Source organism: Canis aureus, chromosome 4 (genome assembly GCF_053574225.1).
Source record: "Canis aureus isolate CA01 chromosome 4, VMU_Caureus_v.1.0, whole genome shotgun sequence".
NCBI lineage: Eukaryota > Metazoa > Chordata > Mammalia > Carnivora > Canidae > Canis > Canis aureus.
In genome coordinates this window covers 54,464,889-54,491,530 of record NC_135614.1, presented here as the reverse complement: position 1 = coordinate 54,491,530, position 26,642 = coordinate 54,464,889, and the positions used below count along the sequence as shown (strand labels likewise).

The following is a 26,642-nucleotide window of genomic DNA, read 5'->3' as shown; positions in this document are numbered from 1 at the left end:
CCAAAATCTATTCTTTCCAAACCAACCACATCGATCATATAGAATACAATGAGTGGTATGAAAGATGGCCCCAGTTGTTCTGGTAGAGTGGCAGGATTATGGGTGATTGATGTTCCTTTCAGATTACTGATATAATGTATTCTCAATCAAAATGTATCTGAAAAAAATGATCTCATTAGACAAGCATTAGTTTCATCATACTGGTAAAAATCAGAAGCAATGCATTCATTTATTTGTAATGTGTTTTCTGAATGCTTAACTATCTACCAAGTACTAGGTGCTTGATATTCATGGGAAAACCAAGGGAAGCATATCCCTACTCTGGTGGCTCCGATAAGTCTAGATTTTTGGCAACAAAAAAGAATTATATGATGGTTCATGGAATGTTTAAAGAATGAAATTATCTTTATGATCGCAAAAAAAAAAAAAATACTAAAAGCAAGGCTAAAGAGTAGAGGAAGACAGTACAGCTTAAGAAAAATTGTCCAAAACTTGCAAATGAGGCAAAAAGCAAGCAGGATGTCCTTTCAATGTCATACTGAAGCATTGTTTAAGAGGCCCTCCCATAGATCACCAAATTTTTCTAGGGGAATGCACCTTGGTTTGGCTTTAATTCACAACGAATTAAAAGACCATACTCTGTGAAGTTATATGTCAGCTGTAGATTTTTGACTGGTAGAGATGCAAATGACTTGAGTATGACGGAAAGAGAACTAAGAATGATGGTTGGTTGACCCTATGGGGGCACTGACCGCTTTTGTATCTGTCCCAGCACATGGCTTCAACGTTTTCTCTGATGCCTGTACCGCCCGTTCCTCTGGTGCTTTGAACCGGCTTCACCATCCTACTCACCGCCTCATTAATGAATTGAAGGAATCTTTGCCACCCATTCATCCTATATCTATGGGAGTCAACGTTTTTAACTTTTTGAAGATTACACTTCTGCGATGTCTTGCTGTGATCCACAGTCCTTAAAACCGCGTCTTTTGGGGGAATGTAACGATGTGGGCTCATCACGTGAAGTGGAGAATGCGAGGCACACAGCTGTACGTACGGTATGGTTCCAATTTTATCAACATATTTATAGGAACACACACACACAAAGACTAAGAAAAGAGGAGAGACCGGGAAAGCAGCGGGAAAAGAAGCCAAGAAAAAGGCAGGAAAACTAGAGAAAGAGAAAGGAGAGGGGGGCGAGCCAGGGAGGGGCCTGCTCGGGTCTCCGGGTCTCCGCGACCCCCCTCCCGGGGCGCACCGCGTGGGAACAAAGCCGCGGCTCGCAGGCTGGGGGCCCCGGGCAGGCAGCTCCGCCGGGTCGCGGGGGGCGCCCCCCAGGTCCCCGGGCCACCAGCCCACCCGCCGCATCCTCCCCCGCCGCATCCCCGCCCGCGCCCGCGCCCGCGCCCGCGCCCTCCCGGCACTTACTTGTGGTCCACCCGGGCAGGGCGAGCGCCAGCAGGCAGAGCCGGACGGCGCCCGCGCCCCGGGCCATGGTGGCCGCGGCCCCTCGCGCGCTCCGCGGCCCCTAGCACGCGCCCATGCCAGCCCCCGGCCCCGCGGCGGCGCGTCTGGAGCCCGCGGCTCGCCCAGCGCCTCCCCGCCCGGCTCCCGGCCATCGGCAGCGACGCTCCGCCCCCGCCCGGCTCCGCAGGGCCCGCCGCGGGGGGAGGAGCGCGGGAGGGGCCGGGACCCCGGGGCGCGGCGCGGGCGCGGGTGGCGGGGGGCCGCGGGCGGAGTGCGCGCCCGCAGAGGGGCCGGCTTCGCGGTGGGCGGGCCCGGGCCTCCAGGGGCCTCCAGGGGCTACCGTGGACCCCCCCGGGCGGGGGCGGGGGCGGGGGGCTGTTTCCTGTGTCCCGCACCGAGCTGGACGCCTGGGGTGACACCCAGAGGCGACCCGCCCAGCACGGTGCCCCGGAGGCCGCTGCTCTCGGAGGCCGACGCCTAAGAGTTAACCCGACACAAAGAACTAAGCGCTCTATGGAGTTGTTTTCTTAGCAGGACACAAATCAGGGAGCCATTCCTTTGACTGGGAGGAGGAGGGTGGTGGAGAGAGGATTCCCAGTGGGGAAGACATCTGAGCTCCCGAGGAAGAGAAATGGAGCACCAGGCCCAGAAAACCGAGTAGACAAAAGTACTAGGACGGGAAAGACCACGGCTATATTGGGAGTGGACGAGGGGGCGGGGGGGACGGAATTAGGTATAGGTAGGATTTAGGGCTTTGGAGGGAAATGAGGGCCAATGAGGCCTGAAAGCAATAATAAGGAGCTCACTTACTGAGGACTTACTATCTGTTAGAATAAGAAAAAAAAAATGGTAACTAAGACCAATACAGCCCTTACTAAGTGCCAGAAACTGGCCTCTGTGCTTTGCATACATTAACATAATCAATCAATCAATCTAGGAAATGAACTACTTTATTGTCCTTTAAAATGTGCCGGGGACTCCGCATACATCATCTCTTAATTAGCCCAGTAATCCCCAGGGTAGGTGCCTTTACCCTGTTTTACCGACGAGAAAACCAAACCTAAGGGGCTAAGTAGTTTGTGCAAGGTCATGCAACTAATGTCAGTCTAGATTCAAGCCCACATCTGTCTAACTCCAGAGCCTGATGCAGCACACCTTATCTTGCAGATGGATAACTGATAATCAGGGAGAAGTGGCTTGCCTAAGATCCCTTAGCAAGTTTTGGCAAAGCCAAGGCTGGCTCTAGAAACCAAGCCTCAGATGTCTTGTCATCTGTTCCTCTCACTGAGCCTCTTCAAACCCAAGTTTGCACAACTCAACAAAATACTGGATATTGGGAAGCACAAGACACAAATAGCTTGAATGTCCTGTCCTGTAGAATCCCAGAAGTCCAACAGCTTTCCTTTATTTTACCCCTTCTCTGTTCCCTTTGGTCCAAACTGAAAGTGTCCCTGCTGGTATACAACCCATCTCTATTCCTAGTTTCTGCTGAGATGGCTGATGAACTGCATGGGTGACCTCCTTATAGAGTAGCTGGCCAGGCATACCCTTGGCGCCCTCCCTAGAACACATATTTTAGGTTTTTGCAACATGGATGGGCTGAGAATTTTCCAAATCTTCAAACTGGCTTCCTTTTGGCTTGGCACTCCCCTCCATTTATCCCTCTCATCTCATGTTTTGTTATAAACCACAAAGAGAAACAAGGCCACACCTTAAACACTTTGCTTAGAAATCTCTTTAGCTAAACATCCAAGTTCATCACTTGCAATTTCTACTTTCCACAAAACAGACAAGTTCTTTGCCACTTTATGACTAGGATCGCCTTTCTGCCAGTTTCCATTTCCATGCTCTGGGTGAGGCCTCATCAGAATCACCTTAAACTTCATAGTTCTACCAACATTCTGTCCATGATGATGTGTGTCTTCTCTAAAATAATAGATGCTTTCTTTAAAAATAAATTTCATTGACTTATTTGAGAGAGAGAGAGAGAGAGAGAGACAGCATGAGGAGGGCTGGGGGTGGGGGGTGGGGAGAGAATTTCAAGAAGACTCCCTGTAGGGTGTAGAGCCCGATGTGGGGCTTGATCCCAGAATGCTGAGATCACACCCTGAGCTGAAACCAAGAGTCAGATACTTAACCAACTGTGCCACCCAGGCACCCTAATAATAGATTCTTTCTTTAACAGCTCTTCTTTTATTCCTCAGCCCTCACCAGAGCATATGATTCCTATCAACAATCTCTTCAAGGCAACCTAGGTGTTTTTTCTAGGATGTACCCCAAAACTTATCCAGCTTCTAACTATTACCCAGTTCCAAAGACACTTCCACATTTTTAGGCATTTGTTATAGCAATAGTCCCCCCCCCCCAACTTCTTGGTACCAAAATCTATATTAGTCCGCTAGGGCTGCCATAACACAATAACACAAACGGGGTGACTTAAATGACAGAAATTTATTTTCTCACAGTTCTGGAGGCTGTCTAAGCTCATGGCGTTGGCAGGGTCGATTTCTGGTGAGGCCTCTCTTCCTGGCTTGTAGATAGCTGCCTTCTGCTGTGTCTTCCTGTGGTCTGTTCTCTGTGTATGTGCAGGGAGAGCGCTCTGGTCTTCTTCTTCTTCTTCTTGTAAGGACACTAATCCTATCAGAGCAAGGCCCCATCCTAGTACTTAATTTAATCTTTTTTACCTCCTCATAGGCCGTCTTCAAATATAGTGACACTGCAGGTTAGGGCTTCAACCATATGGATGGGGGGCGGGTGCTACAAATGGGAGGAAGACATAATTCAGTCCATAACAGGAACTTTTGCCTTAGAGCCATGAGACTAAAACTCTAGTCCCAGCTCTCTCCAACTAGCTCTGTGACTTTGGGTAAGTCACTTCTTCCTGGGTCTGAGTTTCTAACCAATGACCTGGGAATGTTAATGGCTGTCCCAACCCATTTCACTCAGGAGCTATGAAAAGCTGTTGAGATAATGGCAGTGAAAGGGCTCTCTGCTTGTGAAAAACACAATTGAGTCTTTCTGATTCTGTGGACAATATACTTGCAAAAGGAATACAAACTCCATACACGAAATTTGCTTCCATTTGGTGGCACTCAGTGATCAATATTTAATCAGCATGTGCCCCTGAAAATTGGGCAGTAGCTCACAAGAGAAGTCAGGTTAGCCACACCGACCGAGTAGTGAGAAAGTTCCCAGTTCTCTCATCCGCCCCCCTCCATACTTATACACAGAAACAAACATACAAACAACTTTTGACCCCTTAGAAACCTTTCCATTTGTTTGTAAAGAATGTGTTTGTTGTTTTTAAAGAATACTACATCTCTATGTAATCTTTAAAATATTCTTGACATTTAGCCTAGTAATTACATTTCTGGGAAACTATCCTAAAAAAATAATCTGTAAGATTTATGAACTAGAATGTTAATAATAGTTTTATTTATAATAGTGAAAATATTGGAAATGACCTAAATATCCAACAGTGAAGGAACAGTTAATTAATTGTAGAATATCTATGTGATGGATTATTATACATCCATTTAAAATAATGTTTATGAAGAGTTCATGCTCTGATGTTAAGCAAAAAAAAAAGTCCAAAATTAAGTATGATCTCAGCTATATAAATAAAAGACATTTTTTAAAAAGACTAGCAGGAAATGTGCCAAAATACTAGCAGTATTTACCGCTAGGTGGTGAGACTATGGATGGATAAAGATTTTTTTTGTTTAATTTGATTTCTTGAGTTTTGTTTGTCTTTTTTTTTTTTTCGCCTCTTCCATTTTTTTATAATAATTACATATTACTTTAGTAATAGGGGTGGGTGGGTAAATGGTAAGCACAGAAAAGGATCATAAGAGGAATAATGGTTTAACCTGGTGTCTTACACAGAGATTTTTGTGTGCTTGACTCTGTCCTCTGATGTTAGGCAAACTAAGGCAGAGTTAGAACAACCGGTTGCCAATTTTCAATTTTGGTAGTCTAGGTGGTCCAGGTCGCTCTTCCTCTCTAGCTACAGTATACTGTCATGGTTAGGAGGTGGCCATCACACCAAGGTTTAAATCCATTTGCTATCCTTTCAGCTGAGAGACCATGGGCAAATAAACTCACCTATGATGGCTCCTAACTCAGGGTTTTTGTGAGGCTTAAATGGGTGCTTAGAATAACACCTCTCACAAAGTAAGCAGTCAATAATAAACGCTAGCTTTTATTATCCTCACCCCACTGCTATTAAGTAAGGGGTGAGGAGTGTATTCATAATGCTTAGCTTGTCCTTTTAATTGTGTAATGTGTGAAGAGTCTAATTATATACTGATTCTTCGGTTATTATCAAAGATAATGATCATGTTATACTATAATTTTCTTTTTCTTACCCCACTCCCACTACATTGTGAGCCTTTTGTGAATAGGAGGTGCACCTGACTCTTCTCTCATCCCCCCAACATTTGGAAGGCACAATAAATGTTTAATTAAAGTATAAATTAAATAATTGATAATTATTACTTCATTCTGGCTCCGCGCACTCCCAAATTGCCCTGAGGAGAATTGTCCTCATTAGTCCTTACAATGGTAATAATGTTGGCCCAGTGGTAACTTTGCTTTATTAACCATTTTCCCATATCAGAGAGGGTGACAAACCATGAGAGACTCCTAACTCTGGGAAACGAACAAAGGGTAGTGGAAGGGGAGTTGGGCAGGGGGATGGGGTGACTGGTGACAGGCACTGAGGGGGACACTTGACAGGATGAGCACTGGGTATTATGCTATATGTTGGCAAATCGAACTCCAATAAAAATAAATAAATAAATAAATAAATAAATAAATAAATAAACCATTTTCCCAGCAACTAATTAAGTCTGGTTTATTTGACTATAATTTACATACATTAACATTCTCCATTTTTTAAGTTTACACGACTATGAGTTTTAACAAATAACCACTTCCACAATCAAGATCACCCCAAACACTTCCCTCCTGTTTCCTGTCACTCCCAACCATTAGCAAACTCTGATCTGCTTTATGTCCCTATAGCACTGCTTTTTCCAGAATGTTATATAAATGGAACCATACAGATTTCAGCTCAAGACTGGCTTATTTCTTTCTTTCTTTCTTTTCTTTTTTTGAGTCTGACTTCTTTCATTCAATAAAATGTATTTAAGATTCATCCATGTTGTTGCATGTATCAGTAGGTATCACGTTTTTATTATTCAGTAGCTTTCCATTGTGTGGATGTACCATAGTGATTTTATCCATTCACCAGTAGAAGGACTTTGGATGTTTCCAGTTTTTGATGATTATGAGTAAAGTTACTATAAATATTCAAGTTTTGTGTGAACATGAGTTTTCATTTCTCTGGGATAAATAATTAGGAGTGAGCTTGCTGTAGGTCTTGTGGTTAAATGTATGTTTCACTTCATGAGAAGCTACAAAAAGTATTTTTTAAAGTGGTTGTGCAGTTTTGCATTCCCACCAGCAATATATGAGAGTTTCAGTTGCTCTGCATCCTCATCAGAACTTGGTATCATCATCAGTTCTTTTCATTTTAGCCACTCTAATAGATGTGGAGTTTCCCAGCAACACTCTTATAACTCAAATACTCTATGATGGAGCAAGGTCAGGATTATTGGACCCATTCTGACAGAAGAAACTAAAGCCTAAAGAGGTCTTTTACTCAGGTCTCTTGGTTATGTTCAAGATTCTAGTCTTCAGTCTATTTTTTGGGCCCACTAATCCATAGGAGAAGCAAATCCCCCAACCCCTGTGGAACCCATAAAGCTCTTGGAATCACTCATTCAACAGCATTTCTATGAATACTTACTATGTACCTAGCATTTGCTAGAATCTACAAATACAAAGATTTCTAAGACAAGGTCTCCACTATAATAATTAGGGGAGGAGAAGGTGAGGGAAAAGAGAGATGGGAGTAGCAACTGACAAGTAAATGAAAGGACAGTTACAGAGGATGATCAAGTTTCTTGATGTGTGTCTTGGGTCCTTTGATTTCTCACCTGGTGGTACCATCCCCAGGATTGTGGATAATAAGAATAATAATAACTATTGGGGCACCTGGGTGGCTCAGTTTGTTAAGTGTCTGCCTTTGGCTCAGGTCATGATCTGGGGGTCCTGGGATCAAGCCGTGAGTCTGTTTCTCCCTTTCCCTCTACCTCTCCTTCCCCCACCCTACACATGTGCTCTCTCTCTCTCGAATAAATAAAATCTTAAAAAAAATAATAATCACTATATCATGTATTGAACACTTTAAATGGTAGCAAGCCCAGTGCCTATATTATCTCATTTAGTGCCCATAACAGTCCCATAAGAGATAGAAGTTCAAACCATATGGAATTGTTGATTTTATAGGTCAGAAAGGGTCCAACTTTGGCAATGTAATATGTCCACCTAATAATAATAGTTATAATTGATTGCATAAGACCCACCTAATAATAATAGTTATAATTGATTGCATAAGGCTTACAATGAGCCCAGTGCATTATCACATTTTATCCTTGGGACAACCCTCCACCATAGGTACTACTGATATTCCTACTTTGAGGCTAGAGTTAGGTGGCAATGCATGCATGTTCATGCACTTGCTAGGTTGGAGACAAAGCCCAAATTCAGACTGAAATATGAGGAGCTTCAGAGCCACTGAAGCCACTATGGTCTGAAACCACTATGCTATTCTGGTATTATTACAGATGAGCACACTGATGCTTGAGGAGGGGAAGTTGCCTGGGATGTCTGTGGGATCTCTCATGCCAAGTTTACAGGGAACCCCAGCTTCAGACTCCTGGCCAAATTGCCTTTTTTCTCCTCTTCTCCTTGTCACTCTGGAAATTGGGCTGAATTCAGGCCATTATCAGAAGCACAGGGTGGTGCCTCCACAGCTGGCAGAGCAGCCAAGAAACAGGCTTTGATACTTGTTTGCTCCCACAGGACCCTACAGGAAATATATTTTTCAAATTAATTTTATTTTTTTAGAGATATTTAAGTTCACAACAAAATTGAACAAAGTATAAAGAATTCGTTCTACTCCGCTTCCCCACATATGCACAACCTACACCACTACTGACATCCCCCACCCACAGAGTAGTAGATTTGTTATGATTGATGTAATGAGCCTACACTGATACATCATCATCACCCAAAGTACAGAGTTTACATCAGGGTCCACTTTGGTGTTATACACTCCTTGGGTTTTGGCAAATGGGTAATGACGTGAATCCACCATTATATATGTCACACAGAGTAGTTTTATTGCCTTAAAAATCATTCATCTCTCTTCCTAAACCCCAAACTGCAAGTTACTGATCTTCTTACTGTTTCCCTAGTTTTTTCTTTTCTGGAGTGTCAAATAGGTGGAATGTGTGGCCTTTTCAGACTGGCTTCTTTAACTTGGCACTATCCAGTTAAGGTTCCTCCATGTCTTTTCATAGCTTGATAGCTTCTTTCTTTTTATCGCTGAATAATACTCCATTGTTTTGATATACCACAGTTTATTTACCTGGAGGACATCTTGGTTGCTTCCCAGCTTGGGCAATTATGAATAAATATGCTATATATATCATGTGCAGGTTTTTATGTGGACATAAATTTTCAATTCATTTGAGTTAATACCCAGGAGTATGATTGTTAAGTTGTATGTTGAGTGTGTTTACTTTTAAAAATAAAAATAAATAAAAAAATAAGAGTATGTTAGTTTTGTAAGATACTGTCAAACTGTCTTTCAAAGTGGCTGTACCATTTTGCATTCTCCCCAGTAATGAATAGAGAGTTCCTGTTGCTCCACACTGTTGTCAGTGTTTTGGATTTTAGCCATTCTAATACACATGTAGTGGTATCTCATTTTAATTTGCAATCTCCTAACAAAATACGGTATCAAAAGTATTTTCATTAGCCATCTGTATATCTTCTTTGATGAGGTGTCAGTTAAAATCTTTGGCCCATTTTTAAATCAAGCTGTTTATTATCTTATTGTTGAATTTTAAGTGTTTTTTGCATACTTTGGATAACAGTGCTTTACCAAATGTCTTTCGCAAATATTTTCTCCCAGTCTGTTGCTTATCTTTCCATTCTAATGACACTGTTTTTCACAGAGCAGAAGTTTCTCATTTCAATGAGGTCCAGTTTACCAATTATCTTTTTTTATAGATTGTGCCTTTGGTGTTATATCTAAAAAGTCATGGTATACCCAAGGTCTTTTATGTTTCCTCCTATATTATCCTCCAGGAATTTTATAGTTTTGTGTTTACATATCCATTTTTAGCTAATTTTTGTGAAGAATGTAGGGACTTTATCTAAATTCCCTTTTTTTATTTTTTTTGGATGTGGTTGTCCAGTTGTTCCAGTGTCACTTGTGGAAAGGAAAAATCTTTACTCCATTGTATTGCACTTCGCTCCTTTGTCAAAGAATAGTTGACTATATTTATGTGGGTCTATTTCTGGGAACTTTATTCTGCTCCACTGGTCTATTTGTCTATTCTGTTGCCAATACCACATTGTCTTGATTAGTGTCGCTTTAAAGTAAGTCTTGAAGTTGAGTAGGGTCCAGTGTTGTTCTCCTTCAATATTGTGTTGGCTATTCCGGTTTTTTTGCCTCCTTATGTAAACTTTAGAATGACTTTGTTAATATCCATAACAAGCTGAGATTTTGATAAGAATTGCACTGAATCTATAGATTAAGTTGGGAAGAACTGATATCTCAACAATAGTGAATCTTCCTACCCATGAATATGGAATGTCTCTCCATTTATTTAGTTCTTCTTTGATTTCATTCACCAAAGTTATAGTTTTCCTTATATGGATCTCGTACATGTTTTGTTAAACTTATGCCTAAGTATTTCATTTTGGAGGGTGGTAATAAGAGGATGTTGCATTTTTAATTTCAAATTCCACTTGTTCATTGCTAGTATATAGGAAAGTGATTGACTTTGTATATTAACCTTGTATATCTTGCAATCTTGTAAAAATTACCTATTGGTTCTGGAAGTTTTTTTTTGGTCAATCTTTCAGATCTTTTACATAGATGATTATATTATCTCCAAATGAAAACAATTTTATTTCTTCCTTGCCAATCTGTACATCTTATTGCATTATTGCATTAGCTAGAACTTCTAGTATGATGTTACAGAGGATAAGGTGCAAAACACTAATCAAGACAGTTTTGGCAAATTGGGTCTTTCAAGGAACTGTTCCATTTCATCTAGGTTACCAAATGCACGGGTATAGAGTTGTTTGTAGTATTCCTTTGTCATCTTTTTAATATACATAGGATCTGTACTGATGTCCCCTCTTTCATTTCTGATATTAGTAATCTGTCTTCTGTCTTCTTTTCATAGTTAACCTGGATAGATGCTTATCAATTTATTGATCTTTTCAAAGAACCAGCTTTTGGTTTAATTGACTCTCTATATTGATGTCTTGTTTTCAATTTAATTGACTTCTGCTCCAGTTTTATCATTTATTTTCTTGAGCTTACTTTAGATTTAATTTGCTCTTCTTTTTATAGTTTCATACTTATAATCCTAATTTAATAATAAATCCTTAATTAATAAGTTATTAATTAATAATAAATAATCCTTAATTAAATTATTTTTAAGATCTTTTTCCTTTAATATACATGTTCAATAAATTTCCATTAAGCACTATGTTCACTGTATCTCACAAATTTGATGAGCTGTTTTTCATTTTCATTTAACCCAAAATAGTCTTAAATTTTTTTTGAGATTTCTTCTTTGACCCATGTGTTATTTAGAAATGTACTGTTTAATCTCCATGTATTTGGAAATTTTCCATTTATCCTTTTGTTATTGCTTTCTAGTTAAATTCCACTGTGGTCTGAGAATTGACATAGTATGATTTCTATTCTTTTTAATCTGTTAAAGTATGTTTTATGGCTCTGAATGTGGTCTATAATGAAGAATGTTCTATGTGATCTTGAGGAAAATATGTATTCTGCTATTGCTGGATGAACTAATCTATAGATGTCAATTATATCCACTTGATTGATGGTGTTGTTGAGTTCAACTATCCTTACTGATTTTCTGTCTGCAGACTCTGTCCATTTGTGATAGAGGGGTGGTGAAGTCTCCAACTATGATAGTGGTTCATCTATTTCTCTTTGAAATTCTATTAATTTTTATCCCATATAGTTTGATGCTCTATTGTTAGGCATAGACACATTAAGAATTGTTATGTCTTCTTGGAACATTGACCCCTTCATCATTATGTAATGCTCTACTTTATCCCTGATAACTTTCTTTGCTTTGATATCTGCTCTCTCTGAACTTAATATAGCTGCTCCGATTTTCATTTGAAGTGTGTTTGGCATGGTATATTTTTCTGCATCCATTAACTTTTAAGCTATACATGTCTTTATATTTAAAGCAGATTTCTTGTATACAACACATAATTAAGTCTTTTAATTCACTCTGACAATCTATCTTTTTTTAGTTGGGTCATTTAGACTATGATATTCCAGGAGCTTATTGATATAGCTGGATTGATATCTATCATATTTGTTACTTGTTTTCTATTTGTTGTCCTTGTTCTTTGTTCTTATTTTTGCCTTCCACTCTTTTGCTGCCTTTTGTGGGTTTTTTTGAACATCTTATGATGACTCCATTTTCTTAGTATACTGATTATACTTCTTTTTTTAAAACTTTTTAGTGGTTACTCTATATTTTGCAGGATTCATTTACAGTTAATACAAGTCCACTCTCAAATAATACTGTACCACATCAGAGGTAGTGTGAGTACCTTATAACAAAATAATCTCAATTACTCCTTCTGTCCCTTGTATCATTGCTTTTATTCACATCACTTATATATAAGTATTTAAATGCTAATGCTTTATTCTCAGGTGATGCTGATACTGTTGATTAGAAAGCACACTTTGAGAACCACTGCTCTTGGATGCCATTAAAAGGAATTGCCATTATCCTTTTGCCTCATTGACAAATTTTAGATAATTTTTCTCAATAGTTACAATGTTTAAAAAAAAACTCAGGAGTTTTTCTTTTTTAATTCTAATCCTGATTTCTTTTGAAACATTAAAAGTTTGGGATCCCTGGGTGGCGCAGCTGTTTGGCGCCTGCCTTTGGCCCAGGGCGCGATCCTGGAGACCTGGGATCGAATCCCACATCAGGCTCCCGGTGCATGGAGCCTGCTTCTCCCTCTGCCTGTGTCTCTGCCTCTCTCTCTCTCTCTCTCTCTCTCTGTGACTATCATAAATAAAATAAAATAAAGAAACATTAAAAGTTTGGACAATAGTAAGACTAAATCCTCACATGGTGACAGTATTAGCCTCACATTGGCAGACAATATTAGCTGCTCCTTTTAGAGATAATATTTGTTCTCCATTTTGTCACAGTCACCACCATCACCAGCCCACATCACTCATTTATTCTACAGATATTTGATTTTACTATCCCTGCAAAAGATGGTGGAGGTTAAATGCAAAATTTTGAGGAAGGGCATCAGCATAGCTGGTTAATCCTATCTAATTAATTCAGGGATCCATACTAGCTTCACAGAAGTGGGACCCAGGCAGTTGCACAGGACCCTGCTCTCAGAAGAGCCCCATACTTGACTTAATACTTTGCTGTTACTATCTTGAAATCCTTAATAATTTTTGGACATTTTGTATGGGAATCCACAAATCATGTGGCTGGTCCCACAGCCAACTCACATTTAATGTTAACCTTCTCATCACCAGGTTGCTAAGGAGGGAGAAAGGTAATTCTGGGATCAGAGATCTGAGAGAGCACTTCAGAAACCATCTTATTCAGCAGACAAGGTAATTATTTCATTTTACAGCTAGAGCTACCAAGGTCCAGAAAGAGGGAATTGACTTCCTCAAGGTCACGGACAAACCCTGAAAAAGGAGCCAAATTGGAAGTCTAAAGTGATGAGTCTGCAAGGCAATGAATACTAAGGCTGCCAGTGAGTTTATGTATCTGATGTACCTCTGCATACCAATGAGAAAATTCCTATTTGTCACTTAGCTCAGTCAACTTTAGGTTGATCTGATTGAAGTGGGTGAAGGAGGTGGGTAAAACAGAGGGGTGGGGACATGAGATTTAAACAGATCAAGAAAACTATATATGAAGACTTAGTTTAGGATAAGGACTGGGAAGGAGGAAAAAGTTATATATGAACTCCACCCCTATGTTACAAAGAGCAGACCTCTACCTAACTCCCAAGTAAATTGTAAAGGGCAAAGGCATTCAGGGAATGCCAATATATTGCGTGAATAAAAATGGCAATCAAGGTTCAGGGAAACACTTAATTTTAGCTGGCCCCATTTAGCTGGAAAATAGCTCAATTACTTGTAGGTCTCAGCTGCTTGGTTTAGGTTAACGGCTGCATACACCCAGGAAGAGAGCTGAGTCCCTGCAGCTGATCAAGTGGTAAGTAGGACTGGGAGTTAGGCAAGTAAGTTAGTGCCAGGTGGTTTTGTACCTGTCCACATCTGCATTTCTGGTTTGGATGGGGTAGAGCCCCCTCTCCCACCCATCCACCCATTCAGAGACAGTCAAAGAAACTGAGTGTAGAGCTCCATCCCCATACTCACTATGCTTGGCTCAGTACTGGTTATGTGGCCCTCAGCTGGAACAATGAGCATCCACCCCAAGACTCTTGACAGCTCTATCAAAAAGTTGCTTCCTTTTTTCTGAGATAGCAATGTAACCTGGGGGCTGTGTGGGTAGTTCTCTTGCTACTGTATTAGGAAAGAACCTGCCTAAGAATGAGGTCAAATAGTGGTGAGAAATAGAAAGAGACAAAGTTTCTAATAATATTATTTGAACCTGTGGATCCAGGCATATCTGAAGAAAACCTACTCCTTGAATTTCTCAATTAAATGAGCCAAAACAATTTTTTTGTTTAAGTCTGAGTCCATCTGAGCCACCCTTGCGGCTGAAAATGTCTCATTAATATAAAAGCCTTCTCCTTCCTAGGCATTGTGCTAGGTAGATGCTGGGATAAAATAGCGGGCAAGATATATGTCATTCCTATCTTTGTGGTACTTAGAGTCCAGTGGGAGGATGGTAATAAGCAAGCAACTACACAAATAAATCAAATATAATAATTTTGCATTGGGATTTGTAAACAAGAGGAGATAAGACAAAGAATAAGAGGAGGAATACTTCAGACAGCATGGTTGAGAAAGGCTCTCAGTTGAGTTTTTTTAAGCTGAGAGTCAGCAGTATTAAGTACAGGGGGATGAGATTTCTGGGCAGAACAAACAGGACCTGGTCTTAGGCCTGACTCATTCAAGGAATTGAAGGAAGGCCCTCATTTATTCGTCTGTTCACCTATTCAAATGTCAGTCAGTGACATGACGCTAGGCACAGGGAGACACAGATAAATAAAAGCAGCCCTGACAAGTTAGCAACATATATTATAAGTTGTAAAAAATGTTCAAACCATTTGATTTAGCAGTCCCACTTCTAGGAATTTAGTCAAAAGAGAAAAAACAGGTGTATCTGTAAAAATATAGCTATAAGGATATTCACTGCAACATTTTTTTCAACTTTGTATTGATGTACAACATACATGCATGTATTGAGCACACGTATACCACTCAACTATTTTCACAACCTAAATACAGCCATGTGATTGGTACCTAGATCCAGAAAGAAGACATGACCAGCACTCCAGAAGCCCAATTTCTACTCACAGATCCCCTTCCCACCAAGAGGAACTATTAGCCTGACTTTTAACAATATAGATTAAATTTACTCTTTTTGCACTTTATATCAATGGAATCATACAGTTAAGCAGTTTACATTGTGGGGAGTGGGGGGAGAAGAAAGAAGATTGGGATGTCCTGGCTTCTTTTGCTTAACACTATGTTTGTGAGATGCCATCATGTTGTTTATGCAGTTATGAGTTGCTTATTCTGTATAGTAGTCCATTATTGGAATGTACCACAAGTTATTCATCTCTTCTGCTATTTATGGACATTTGGGTAGTTTCCAGACTAAGACTGTTATAAACCGGGTTGTTGTGTACAAATTTTGGTTAAGATACATCTGCATTTCTTTGGGGTATATACCCAGGAGTGACAATGCTGGGTCATTGTATATGATCCACTTTAGTAGATAGTACTACACAGTTTAACAAAATGACTGCACCTGTTTATACCCCGACCAACTTTGTAAAAGAGTTCTGGTTTCTTCACACCCTTGATAAAACTTTAAAATTTTTTTAGCCATCTGGTGGGTGTGTTGGTATTGAGGTATGGTTTCAATTTTTATTTCTTGATGATTAATGATTAAAACTTCTTCCTACAATTACTGGCCAATGTATAACCTCTTTTCTGGAGTCTGTTCATGTCTATTTCCCATCTTTCTACTGAGTAGTCTTTTTCTTCTCAGTTTGCAGTTCTTTAAACATCCTGGCTGTAAGCCATTGGTCAGATATATGTATGCAAACACCTTCTTCCCCTTTATAAGGTGCCTTTTCACTCACTTTTGATGAAAATAATTTCTTATATTAATATTGTTGAATTTATCAATTTTTTATGTTTAGTACTTTTTGAATCCTATTCAAGAGATTGTACACCACTCCAGGATAAGAAAAAATGTTCTTCCTCTGAAAGCTTTACTATTTTCATTTTACCTTTAGATCTTCAATCTATCAGAAATTGATATTGTTTATGGTATGAAGTCAAGGTCAAAAAAAATTTTCCATATGGCCATGGTTCCCAAACTATGTACCAAGTCACCCTTGGTAGCCATAATAAATTCACAAGGTGTCATGAGATTATTTTTACATTTTTTGAGAGAAGCACAGTGACATTTGTTGGATACTACACAAACTATTAATTTGGAGTAGTTCACAGTTCCAACATTAAATTGTACTACATTCTCTTCAATGACATGATATTTTTGCAAAGCTGGGTTTTTTGAAGTTGCTGTGTCAAAAGTAAATACTCTTTGAAATCAGGAGATGTGAATAATGGCACTCAATAAGATTTGAAGACCCAATAAGCCCTACAGTGTCCGACAGAAGTATAAATCCATTAGTAAATATTGTGGTTGCTTAAAAATAAAATAAAATACTATTTTTTCTTTCAAATTATATGTACTATTTTTTCAAATGATTACTAAATTGTTAGGATATAAATATTTATGAAATTGTTTGGATATAACTACTTAATTAAAAAAAAATGTTAGGTGTTTCTTCTGGGCTAGAGGTGCCATGAAAAAAAGTTACCAAGACATTATAGGTGCCAGGTATCAAGAAAGTCTGAGAAACTCACTGAGGCAGAGTCTAGGGCGGTCTCTATGATTCCCACACTGGTGCTTATGTTCTTGTGTGATCCCTTCCCCTGAGTGTAGGTAGGACCTGTGAGTTGTTTCTAACTCATAAAATTTAGAAAAGGTGACAGGCTGTATGTGATTACATGTACATAATTACGTTACTTAAAAGTGTAACACCCAACTAGACAGGAGTCTCTCTCTGAGCTACTCCATGGAAAGAGGCATGCAACAAAGAGGTTGAGGGTAGCCTCAAGCCAAGAGTCAGCAGATCACTGAGGCTCTCCAGGAGTCTGGGTGGGTCAGTTGGTTAAGCATCCAACTCTTGATTTTGGCTCCGGTCATGATCTCAGGGTCATGGGATCAAGACCTGCTTTAGGCTCTACACTCAGTGGGAAGTCTGCCTGAGGTTCTCTCTCCCCTTCTAAACCTCCCCCCCACCACTCTGTCTAAAATAAATAAATAAATCTTAAAAAAACAAAACAAAACAAAGCTCTCATTTTGGCAACCTGCAAGGAATTGCATTCTGCCAATAACCATATGAATTTGATTGCAGATCTTTCACCAGTTGAACCTCCAACAATACTGCAACCCAAACACCTCGATTGCAGCTTGGTGAGACACTGGTTATGCCATGCCTGAACCCTTGTCTACAGAAACTTTGAGATAACATATTACATTGTATTAAAGTGCAAGTTTGTGGTAATATTGTTAAAGCAATAGATAACCTATACACTGGTCAAATGGATATCTCATTGACCAGGATCTTTCAATGAAAAGACCATTCTTCACAGTATCATCTTTGGTGTAAACCAGACACTGATTTTTTTATAGTAATGGGAAGTAGAAACCACCTAAATTTCCAAAAAAAGTTTTGATGAATAGGCCATGATAAATTTTCCATCTAAGAATAATTGATAGCCAAGAAAAATCATAAGGAAAAATAGCTAATTACATGGGAAAGTTTTCACAATATATCACTTATGTGAAGAAAGTTATAGTCATATGTTCAATTATATTCTACTTGTGTAAAATGTGAGTTTTATGTGTATCTGCATTATAAAAAGACTGTTAAAATGTCTTTTGGAGGGGCCCCTGAGTAGCTCAGTCAGTTAAGCATCTGACTCTTGGTTTCGGTTCAAGTCATGATATCAGGGATGCAGGGTGGCTCAGCGGTTGAGCATCTGCCTTTGGCTCAGGACATGGTCCCAGGTCCAGGTATCAAGTCCCACATCAGGGTCCCTGCAAGGAGCCTGCTTCTCCCTCTGCCTCTCTCTCTGTGCCTCTCATGAATAAATCAATAAAATCTTTTAAAAAGTCATGGTTTCAGGGTCACGGATCAAGCTCTGCATTGGGCTCCACACTCGGTACAGTCTGCTTCAGATTCTTTCTCCCTCACCCTCCTCGCTGTCCCTCCCTGCTTATGTGTTCTCTCTCTCTCTCTCTCTCTCTGTCTGTCTAAAATAAAGAAATAAATAATCCTTAAAAATATATCTTTGGGAGAGGGAAGATTACAAGTGCTTAACAACCTTTTTGTGTATTTTAAAATTTTTCTACAGCAAATTGCCCACCACTTTCCTACAAAGAGAATATACTACTTTTGTACACATACAAATTCATACACATCCATATTTTTAAAATCAAAGAACAGTCCCTGCCTTGAGGGAATTTACAGTATGGTAGGAGTTGTGCTGTAGACAAATAGGGATGCTATAAAGTTAGACATTGTATAGTCATGACCATTTGGAGACCCAACCTGAACTATCTTAACATAAAAGGTTCACAAACTGTGACTGGCCTCCTTGGGTTGTGTACCATCCTTGGACCAATTGCAGTATCCAGAACATGGAGTTCTAGGTCTGGATCATGAGCCCACCCTAGGAGCCCTGCCTATCACCAGCGCCACATCGAGTGTGGTAGTGGTGGTGATGGGAGAGAGGGAGGACTTCCCAAAGGAAAGAGGATGCCATAACCAGAAGAAAAAAGGAGATGTGACTGTGAAAGATGAAACAAGAAGCAAAGGCACAGAGTGACACATTAAGCTGAGTGTTCAAAAGTAAGGAGGTATTTTCAGGCAGCTGGGGTCAGGAGGGCATTTGAGAAGGATGGAGGGAAGTGGTATGAATGATATAAAGGGAAACTGAGAGATAGAAACCAGATCATCGGGATCCCTGGGTGGCGCAGCGGTTTGGCGCCTGCCTTTGGCCCAGGGCTCGATCCTGGAGACCCGGGATCGAATCCCACGTCGGGCTCCCGGTGCATGGAGCCTGCTTCTCCCTCTGCCTGTGTCTCTGCCTCTCTCTCTCTCTCTCTCTGTGACTATCATAAATAAATTTAAAAAAATAAAATATTTAAAAAAAAAAAAAAAAAGAAACCAGATCATCCAGAAGTGGCTGGTGTACCAAACAAAGATGTTGAGTGCCTCCATCCTGAGGGTAATCCCCAAAACGATTGAAGGCAAGGATAGGTGTATTTGATAACCTTTGTTTTCCCTGCAAGATACAATGCCTGACGGATACTATTACAAGCAACAATAGTAATAATATTTTCTGTCTCCTTCATGAGACCCCATCAACTCTCCAGTGACTGTGAGGAGGATAGTCAGAGGAATCTTTGACAATAACCTCCACTAAACCAGTTTGTCTCAATGTTTTCAACTATAATCTTCAGTAAGAAATACCTTTTATATTACAATTCAATTGAATTTCACTGAATTGTTTAAACAAAACAAAACACCACTGCGCTGGACTACCAATTCCATGATGGCAGTGACCATGATTGCACGCATCATAGCTTCTATGTCTAGCACAATGCCACAATGTCATGTCCCGTGGTGGGTGCATAAATTACTATTATTACCAAGTTCATTTTCACTGAATGAATGGATAGGCAGATTGATAAATCAAAATGCCTTGCATTATAATTTGTAACTATACAAAGAGTTACATGGATGCAAATAGCTGGTCTTAGCAACAAACTCAGAGCTATGTTTATTAGACTGTGTGTTAGATAAATCACCAGAGCAGGCAGCGGGTGGAGATGCTGAGAGCAGGGCAGAGTTGGGATTTAATGCCAACAATGGGTGGTACCCAGTGCACCACACTGGAGTGATTCATACTACTTCCTGGGCCAGGGTCCTTCTCTATAGCCCCACTTCCTGTTTTACAGACTGTGACTAATTTCAATAGTATATACGGATTATGATTCAGAGAATGGAGATGAGAAGGTTTCCTTTGCTGGCCCAACGATTCCATGACAAAGGGAGAGCAACACATGCACAAGGTAATCTTTTTCTCTGAATAGGGGCCTGGGTTTAAAAAGCCACTCTTGTAGATATCTTAAAAGTGTATCTGCTTCAAGGAGGGTCACCAGAGGCCACTTATGCCCATCATTTCCTCCCTGCCTCTTGAAGCTTATTGATCAGTATCAGTTGCAAAGCCCTTCCTATGTGTTCTCTGTAACCAAGTTCTCTACATAGAAACCCAAGTCAAGGAAACAACTTTAAAAGAATCAGTTTGCCCAAAGATTAGCAGTGCCAACTGTGGCTAAGCAATGACTTCCTCCTAGTGTCAAGATTCCTGCAGGCTTGAGGATTAAGATCCCATTTGAAGAAGGACTTGTCAGAAGAAATAATGATTTTCTGTCTTTTTCAAAGAGACAGAAACCTTCATGATGGACAAAGTCATCATTAAAGATCTTTAGTTCTGGGCTGCACTAACACCTTAATCGTTGTAGACGCCTGGGAAGGGGTTGAGCAGGGGGAGGATTTCCAATACTGATCACAGGCAGCCTTTTTCATTCAACAAGCAAGTCAAGAGTTGAAACCATATTCTTAAGAGGCCTTAAGCTTCAAGATTAAGGGACTTTGAGAACAGGCAGATCTGGCTGGATGTGTCTTTCCCTTGTCTGTGTCTTTTAAGTAATCACTTTGGTCAAGTTAAAGAACACTCCTTCCCTGAGCCTCAAATTCCTCAGCTATAAAATTCCAAAGGCAATTTGAGGATTAGAAAAAAAAATATGGAAAAGCGTTTAATACGGTACCTAGCACATAATTGTTAAATCAATAGTTCTCGTGGTGGTGATGATGTTGATGGTGATGGTGGTGGTGATGGTAAACTCTATTATTATTTTGTTCTAAAGTAATATGAAGAAATATAATATCAAGTTCATATTCAGAATTCAGTTGGGAAGATGAATTGGACTCCCAAATAACCATAGTGCCAAGGAGTATTTGAGAATAACTAGCACATTTCTATCTTTCTGCCTTAATGCACACTGTTTCATTTACAGGAAGACTTCTCACACCATGTTAACCTTTTCAAACATAGGCAGACTTCATTTCAAATGCTTATGGGGCTCTCTTTGGTCACTCAAGTCAAGCAAGCTATCCTCCAAGCTCACCTGTTTCCCACACCCCTCACTTGTGTGATTGCCCCCTGTAGCCTTTCAATAAACACTGTTTTCTACTTGAATTAACTTGACTGAGTTTATGCATCTGCAACCCAAAGACTTTTGATTAGGATACCACCAATAAATGTGATTAAAAATTTTTGAGGGTGAAGATGCTGGAAACAGGTGGATTGAGGCAAGCCAGGCAGAGGGGAGGATGTGGAAGTCATGGATTGGTCATCAAAGGTGGTTCAGAACCCATGAGATCTCTGTGGAGGGAGAGATAAAAGACTGGAAACATGACTGATTACAAGAAAAACTTAGATAAATTCTTGTCCCACTAAATGAAATCACATTACCATTGAGCTACATACCTAGTGTATGTAGCCAGCACAATCTAGGTACAGGGGAGAATGCAAAGAAGAGCAAACACAATCTCTGCCCCTTAGGAAAGCACAGTTCCTCCTACAACTTATACTGAGTACAAACAAAGTTAAGGAGGTGGGCAAAGACTTTATGGACAGGACACAAAAGTTTAAACCATGGGGCACCTGGGTAGCTCAGTCAGTTAAGCGTCTGCCTTTGGCTCAGGTCATGACCCTAGAGCCTAGAATTGAGCCCCACATGGGGGTCTCTGCTTAGTGGAGAGTCTGCTTCTCCCTCTGCCCCTCACCCTGTGCATGTACTCTCTCTCTTTCAATTAAATAAAGTCTTTAAAATAAATAAATAATTTTTTTAAAGAAAAGTTTAAACCATATAAGGAAAAACTTTTAAATTAGACTTCACCATACAAAACACTCTGCACTTTGAAAGACACTATTAAGATACTCAAGTGGCACGCCACAATGTGGGAGAAAATATTTGCAAAGCAAATATCCAATAATGGCCTTGTAACCAGAATATAAAAAGAACTTTGAAAAGTCAATAGAGAAGGTGATTCAATTAAAGAAAAACGGACAGAAGATTTGAACAGACCCTTTGAAAAAGGTGATATACAAATGGCCAACAAGCACATGAAAAGATATTCAACATGATGAGTTAGAAGGGAAATGCAAATGAAACCACTATGAAATGCTATTTGATACCACTGAGAATGACTAAACTTAAAGAGACTGACAATATCAAACATTGATGAGGGTGTGAAGCAACTGGAACTTTTAGATATTCCATTTTGGAAAACAGTTTGGCAAGTTTTTATTAAGTTAAACATATACTTATCCCACGACCCAGAAATTCTACTCCTAGATATTTGCCCAAGAGAAATGAATGTACATACCCACAGAAAGATTTTTATGTGAATGTGTATAGCACCTTCATTCATGATAATCAAAAGAAGCAAACTCAAATAGCTAGACAGATTGAGGTATATCCATGCAATAGTATATTACTCACCATTGCAAAAGAACTGTTGATACATGCAATGACACTGATGAATCTCAAACATTTTATGCCTACTGAAGGAAGTCATGACCAAGATAGTACATACTCTCTGACTCAATTTATGTGAAATTCTGGAAATGGCAAAACTAAGTTGCAGTGATACAAAGTGGACCCATGGTAGCTTAGAGTGGGGGTGGAGGTGGGGCATTGGCTGGGAGGATCAGATAAGAATGTTCTTGAGGTGATAAGAGTGTTTTATCTTGATTGTGGTGGTGGTTGTACAGGTGACCACATCCATCAAAATTTATTGAGATGTATGTGCCCTTAAAATGAGTGTATATTATTAGATGTAAATTATATCTCCAAAAAATAATTTTTTCAAAAAGAGAGAGCCTTGAAACACAGTGACTTGTTCTGCAGGTGCTGTGGAAGGGAGAGAGCCTCCACCTGTAGACATGCTGTGGAAGATTGAAGTAAACAAGAGCTGGAAACCTTCAGAGAATATTTTGGTTCATAAAGTCACTCTCTGCTTTGCCAAGACCTTCCATGCTCTTAGAAGGATTGCAACCCTTTTCGGGTCCTATCAGACACCAAGTGCTGGCAGGACAGGAACAAGACTGTCCAGAGAACAACAACATGGAGAAAGCAGCCCATTTTTCCTACTGGGAAAAGCTCCCTGGAACCTAAGACAGATAATCTGACTTGTTCTGAGTTCTCCAACCCTCATACCTCTGTCCTCTTCTAACCTTTCATCCCTGCCTTGCTTCCTTTTGAGCCTCTCTCTCTGGCTCTTGCTTGGTGACCAAGTTTCCCTCACCAGATCCCTGTGGCAGCACAGAGACTGTATGCAGCCACCAACTCCCAAGCCCTTTGCTTTCTCCAGAAAAAACACAGGAAACATTGGATGGAATAAACCCTACCAGTCACAAGTATTCAGACATTCTCGTAAGTACTGTTCTTTTAAAAAGCTGGAAAGTTGGATTGAGGAGTTTGAGGCTATTATTAGCACCAAACACTATAAAAAGGAAATGCCACTGGTAATCTTGGGTGGCTGTATTTTTATATGGGATAATTCAAGTTTCCTTCTTAGAGTTCTCAGTCATAAGAAATCCTTAATAAAAATACTACCTCAGGTCGTACCCTCAAACCCAGTTGAAACATTGCTGAAGTCCATTGGGGCTATTCTGGTCAGGACTGACTAGGAGAACTAAGATTGCATTTTTAGCCTATTTTTATGGCTGCTCCCTTCTGGAGTGCTCAGGTCTGTCCTACCAGAGGAAAACAATCAACTACCGTACAAATATTTACTTGTAGTGACCCTGTGGAGGCAGCATGGCTGAGGGGTTGGTGGTATGCAGGTCAGACTTAACCGAGCTTGGTTTCATGGAACATTGGACAAGTTGCTTAACCCTCCTGAACATCTCCGCAAGATGGGTTGTTGTCAACCCTCTAAGTTAATGCCTGATGCCTGACACTTGGTAAATTTGCAATAAATGTGAGTTCATTGTTATTGTTCAGTCATGCCTCTCATTCTAGCATCTGCAAAAGTGTGGCCTTACCTTTGGACATTCTACACTCTTTCTTGATATACAAAGCATGCTGATGAGAGAATAAAAGAAAAATAGTAATGACATCTTGTGTTGGTGAAACTGCTGAAAAAAAAAAGCATGTACTTCAGAGACACTGCTGGCCTCTTGCTTCCAGGTTTATTGGAGAGCAATTTATCCATGTGTGTCAAAAGCCTTTAAAATTTGTTTGCCCTTAAGAAAACAATTAAGCTTTGAGCAAAGATTTAGAATAGATAATAGAGTAGTAAGAAACTGGTGAGAGTCTAAATGTCTAACAACAGAAGTTCATCACAATTGATGAACATTTACTCAAATCAGGTCACAAAACAGTGTGTACAATATAGGTCCAATCGAGGGTATGAACTGAAGCATTGCTTTCATTAGGAATTTCTTGTGACCAGGCCCTCTAAAAAATAAAACTTAATTTACTCTCGCATAAAAATATAGATAAGTGGGTAAATGTAAACATACCTGTAAAAAAAGGTCTATAGACCATGACTTTACACAATAGTTTTATGTGTGGGTGCTGCTTTTGAGTGGGTTTTTTGGTTTTGTTTATTTGTATTTTTATAGAGCTATATTGCTTTTCTATTAGAAAAAAAAAGCCCTCAAAATTTAGAGAAACATTTTGATGAATCTAGAAAAGAGAGAGAACAAATATAGCACAATAGTTAAGTAAGCAGTGGCCTATTTTTTGCTTGACGTTTCAAAGAATTCTAGGCCCTTTAGTTAGCTTTCTACAAATAACACTGATAGACTGTGTGACTTTGGGTAGCTTCTGCCCCTCTCTGGCCATCACTTTTCCATGTATAAAATGTATGAGTTGGGCTAGATCAGGGATGGCAAATGATCTTTATCATGAGTGTCAGCTCTCCTTTAACTGCTAGAGAGAGCCTGGACCACATCTGTGATGAGAATGAATGTTTGAAAGCAGGCGAGAGCTCTGTGACTAACAATGTCTGTCATGGACATAAGCATGAGGAATGACAGGAGGGCCAACGCAGTTCCTATATGTGGACTAGAAAACGCGAAGGTTTCTTAGAATTCTATGAGCCTAGGGCATCTTCCAATAAATATATTAATCTGAATTTGGACAGTCACAGGGGTGGGGTCTATCTAATGCCGTGTATTCATTTTCCGTCTTATTTTACAGAGCCCAAGACATAGTTTGGTGTTTACTGTAGAAAAAAGTTGTCATGGTCTTTGTGTCTCCACTGTATTTTGCACCCATCACCTCCCATCCCAAGAACAAGGAATGAATCTGCAGCTGTTGTTTCAACTTCTTCAATCTGAAGCAATTTGAAAGCCACAGCTGTTAGAGGCATAAACCTGACTCTGGCTTTGTCCTTGGTCCACATCTCATTTTTCATGAAATTCTCTAAGAGCCACACCTCTGGGAGTTGAGTCAGAGAAGGCCACTTCCGTCAATCATCCACTCTCCCGGGATCAGAAGTGCTCGTTCCTAAGGGGAGTTTCCAGTATGAAATAGAGCCTGTTCCTGTCCTGATTTGGTGGAACCGAGCTCCTGAGAGGGGTGCTGATGTTCCTAAAGGCATACGATGAGTTCAACCACCACCCAGCTTTTCCCACTAGCAGGCAGACATGGATAATTTGGCAAACATCAGCATTTGGCTGCCAGCAGGTTGGCTATTTAGAGGAGAGGGCAGGCTGGAGGACTTTACTACATCTCAAGTTAACCACACTAATCTACCCTAGCTTCCACAGAGAACAGCAGGCTATATTGAGGGATCTCAGCAACAGCTGTGCCTTCCAAACCAAGATGCTGTTCAGAAAGATGATCCAAATGTGGGCTATGTGTTTCAGTTGGAGCTGGTGGGACTTTCCTTCTCAAATGGCCCTTTGTGTGCTTCTAAAAGATGGGGCATTAACCTCACACGTGGCTAACGCATGATGGATGACTTGGCATTCTCGATTTACATTTGGCTTGTGGTCAGAACTGAACTGTCAGAATGCCTGAGTATCTGATGGACAGTGCCTGGCTTGTTCAGACTCGTTTCTGATGAAGTGAGTAGAATGCGGGGGCTTTTGCTCCATCCAGATTTGATAAGCTAAACAAGGCAGGACTGTTACAAAGGCTGACTTTAGTGTTCCTCTCAGGGAGGCAGAGGTCAGTGTCCAGAATCAGTGGCCTCCTATCAACTCTATTCATATTAAGCATTTCTACCTACTTCTGGGTAGCACAGTTGGTTGAGTGTCCATCTTGGTTTTGGCTCAGGTTGTGATCTCAGGGTTCTGAGATGAACCCCCACATTGGGCTCTGCGCTCAGCGAGAAGTCTGCTTCAGCTTCTCTCCCTTCTGCCCCTTCCACTCATGCTCTCTCTCTCTCTTTCAAATAAATCTTAAAAAAAAAAGAGTCCTAATCTTTTAGAGATATATACTGAAATATTTGTGGATAAAATAATTTTTGCAATTTGCTTTTTAAAAAATCCGTTGAGTAAAAGGAGTATGGAGTATACAATTGGTAATTGTTGAATGTGCATAATAGGTACAGGAAGTTTATTATAATGCCTATGCTATTTTTGTACAGTTTGAAGTTATAATAAAAAGTTTTAGAAAGCA

The 26,642-nt window shown here is 40.1% G+C and overlaps 1 protein-coding gene and 1 long non-coding RNA gene across 2 annotated transcripts in view; one reads left to right on the top strand and one right to left on the bottom strand.

Annotated features, from left to right (window-relative positions):
- ADAM19 (ADAM metallopeptidase domain 19) overlaps window positions 1–1,564 on the bottom strand; it is an 83,382-nt gene extending 81,818 nt beyond the window's left edge. The window contains exon 1 of the mRNA XM_077895705.1: window positions 1,426–1,564. Coding sequence (XP_077751831.1) covers window positions 1,426–1,492 — 67 coding nt within the window. The 5' untranslated portion in view covers window positions 1,493–1,564. The remainder of the gene's footprint in view (window positions 1–1,425) is intronic.
- On the top strand, window positions 688–26,642 carry LOC144312738 (uncharacterized). The gene is made up of 4 exons (XR_013378324.1): window positions 688–1,055; window positions 19,893–20,006; window positions 22,914–23,438; window positions 25,215–26,642. It is a non-coding gene; the product is annotated as an uncharacterized LOC144312738 (long non-coding RNA).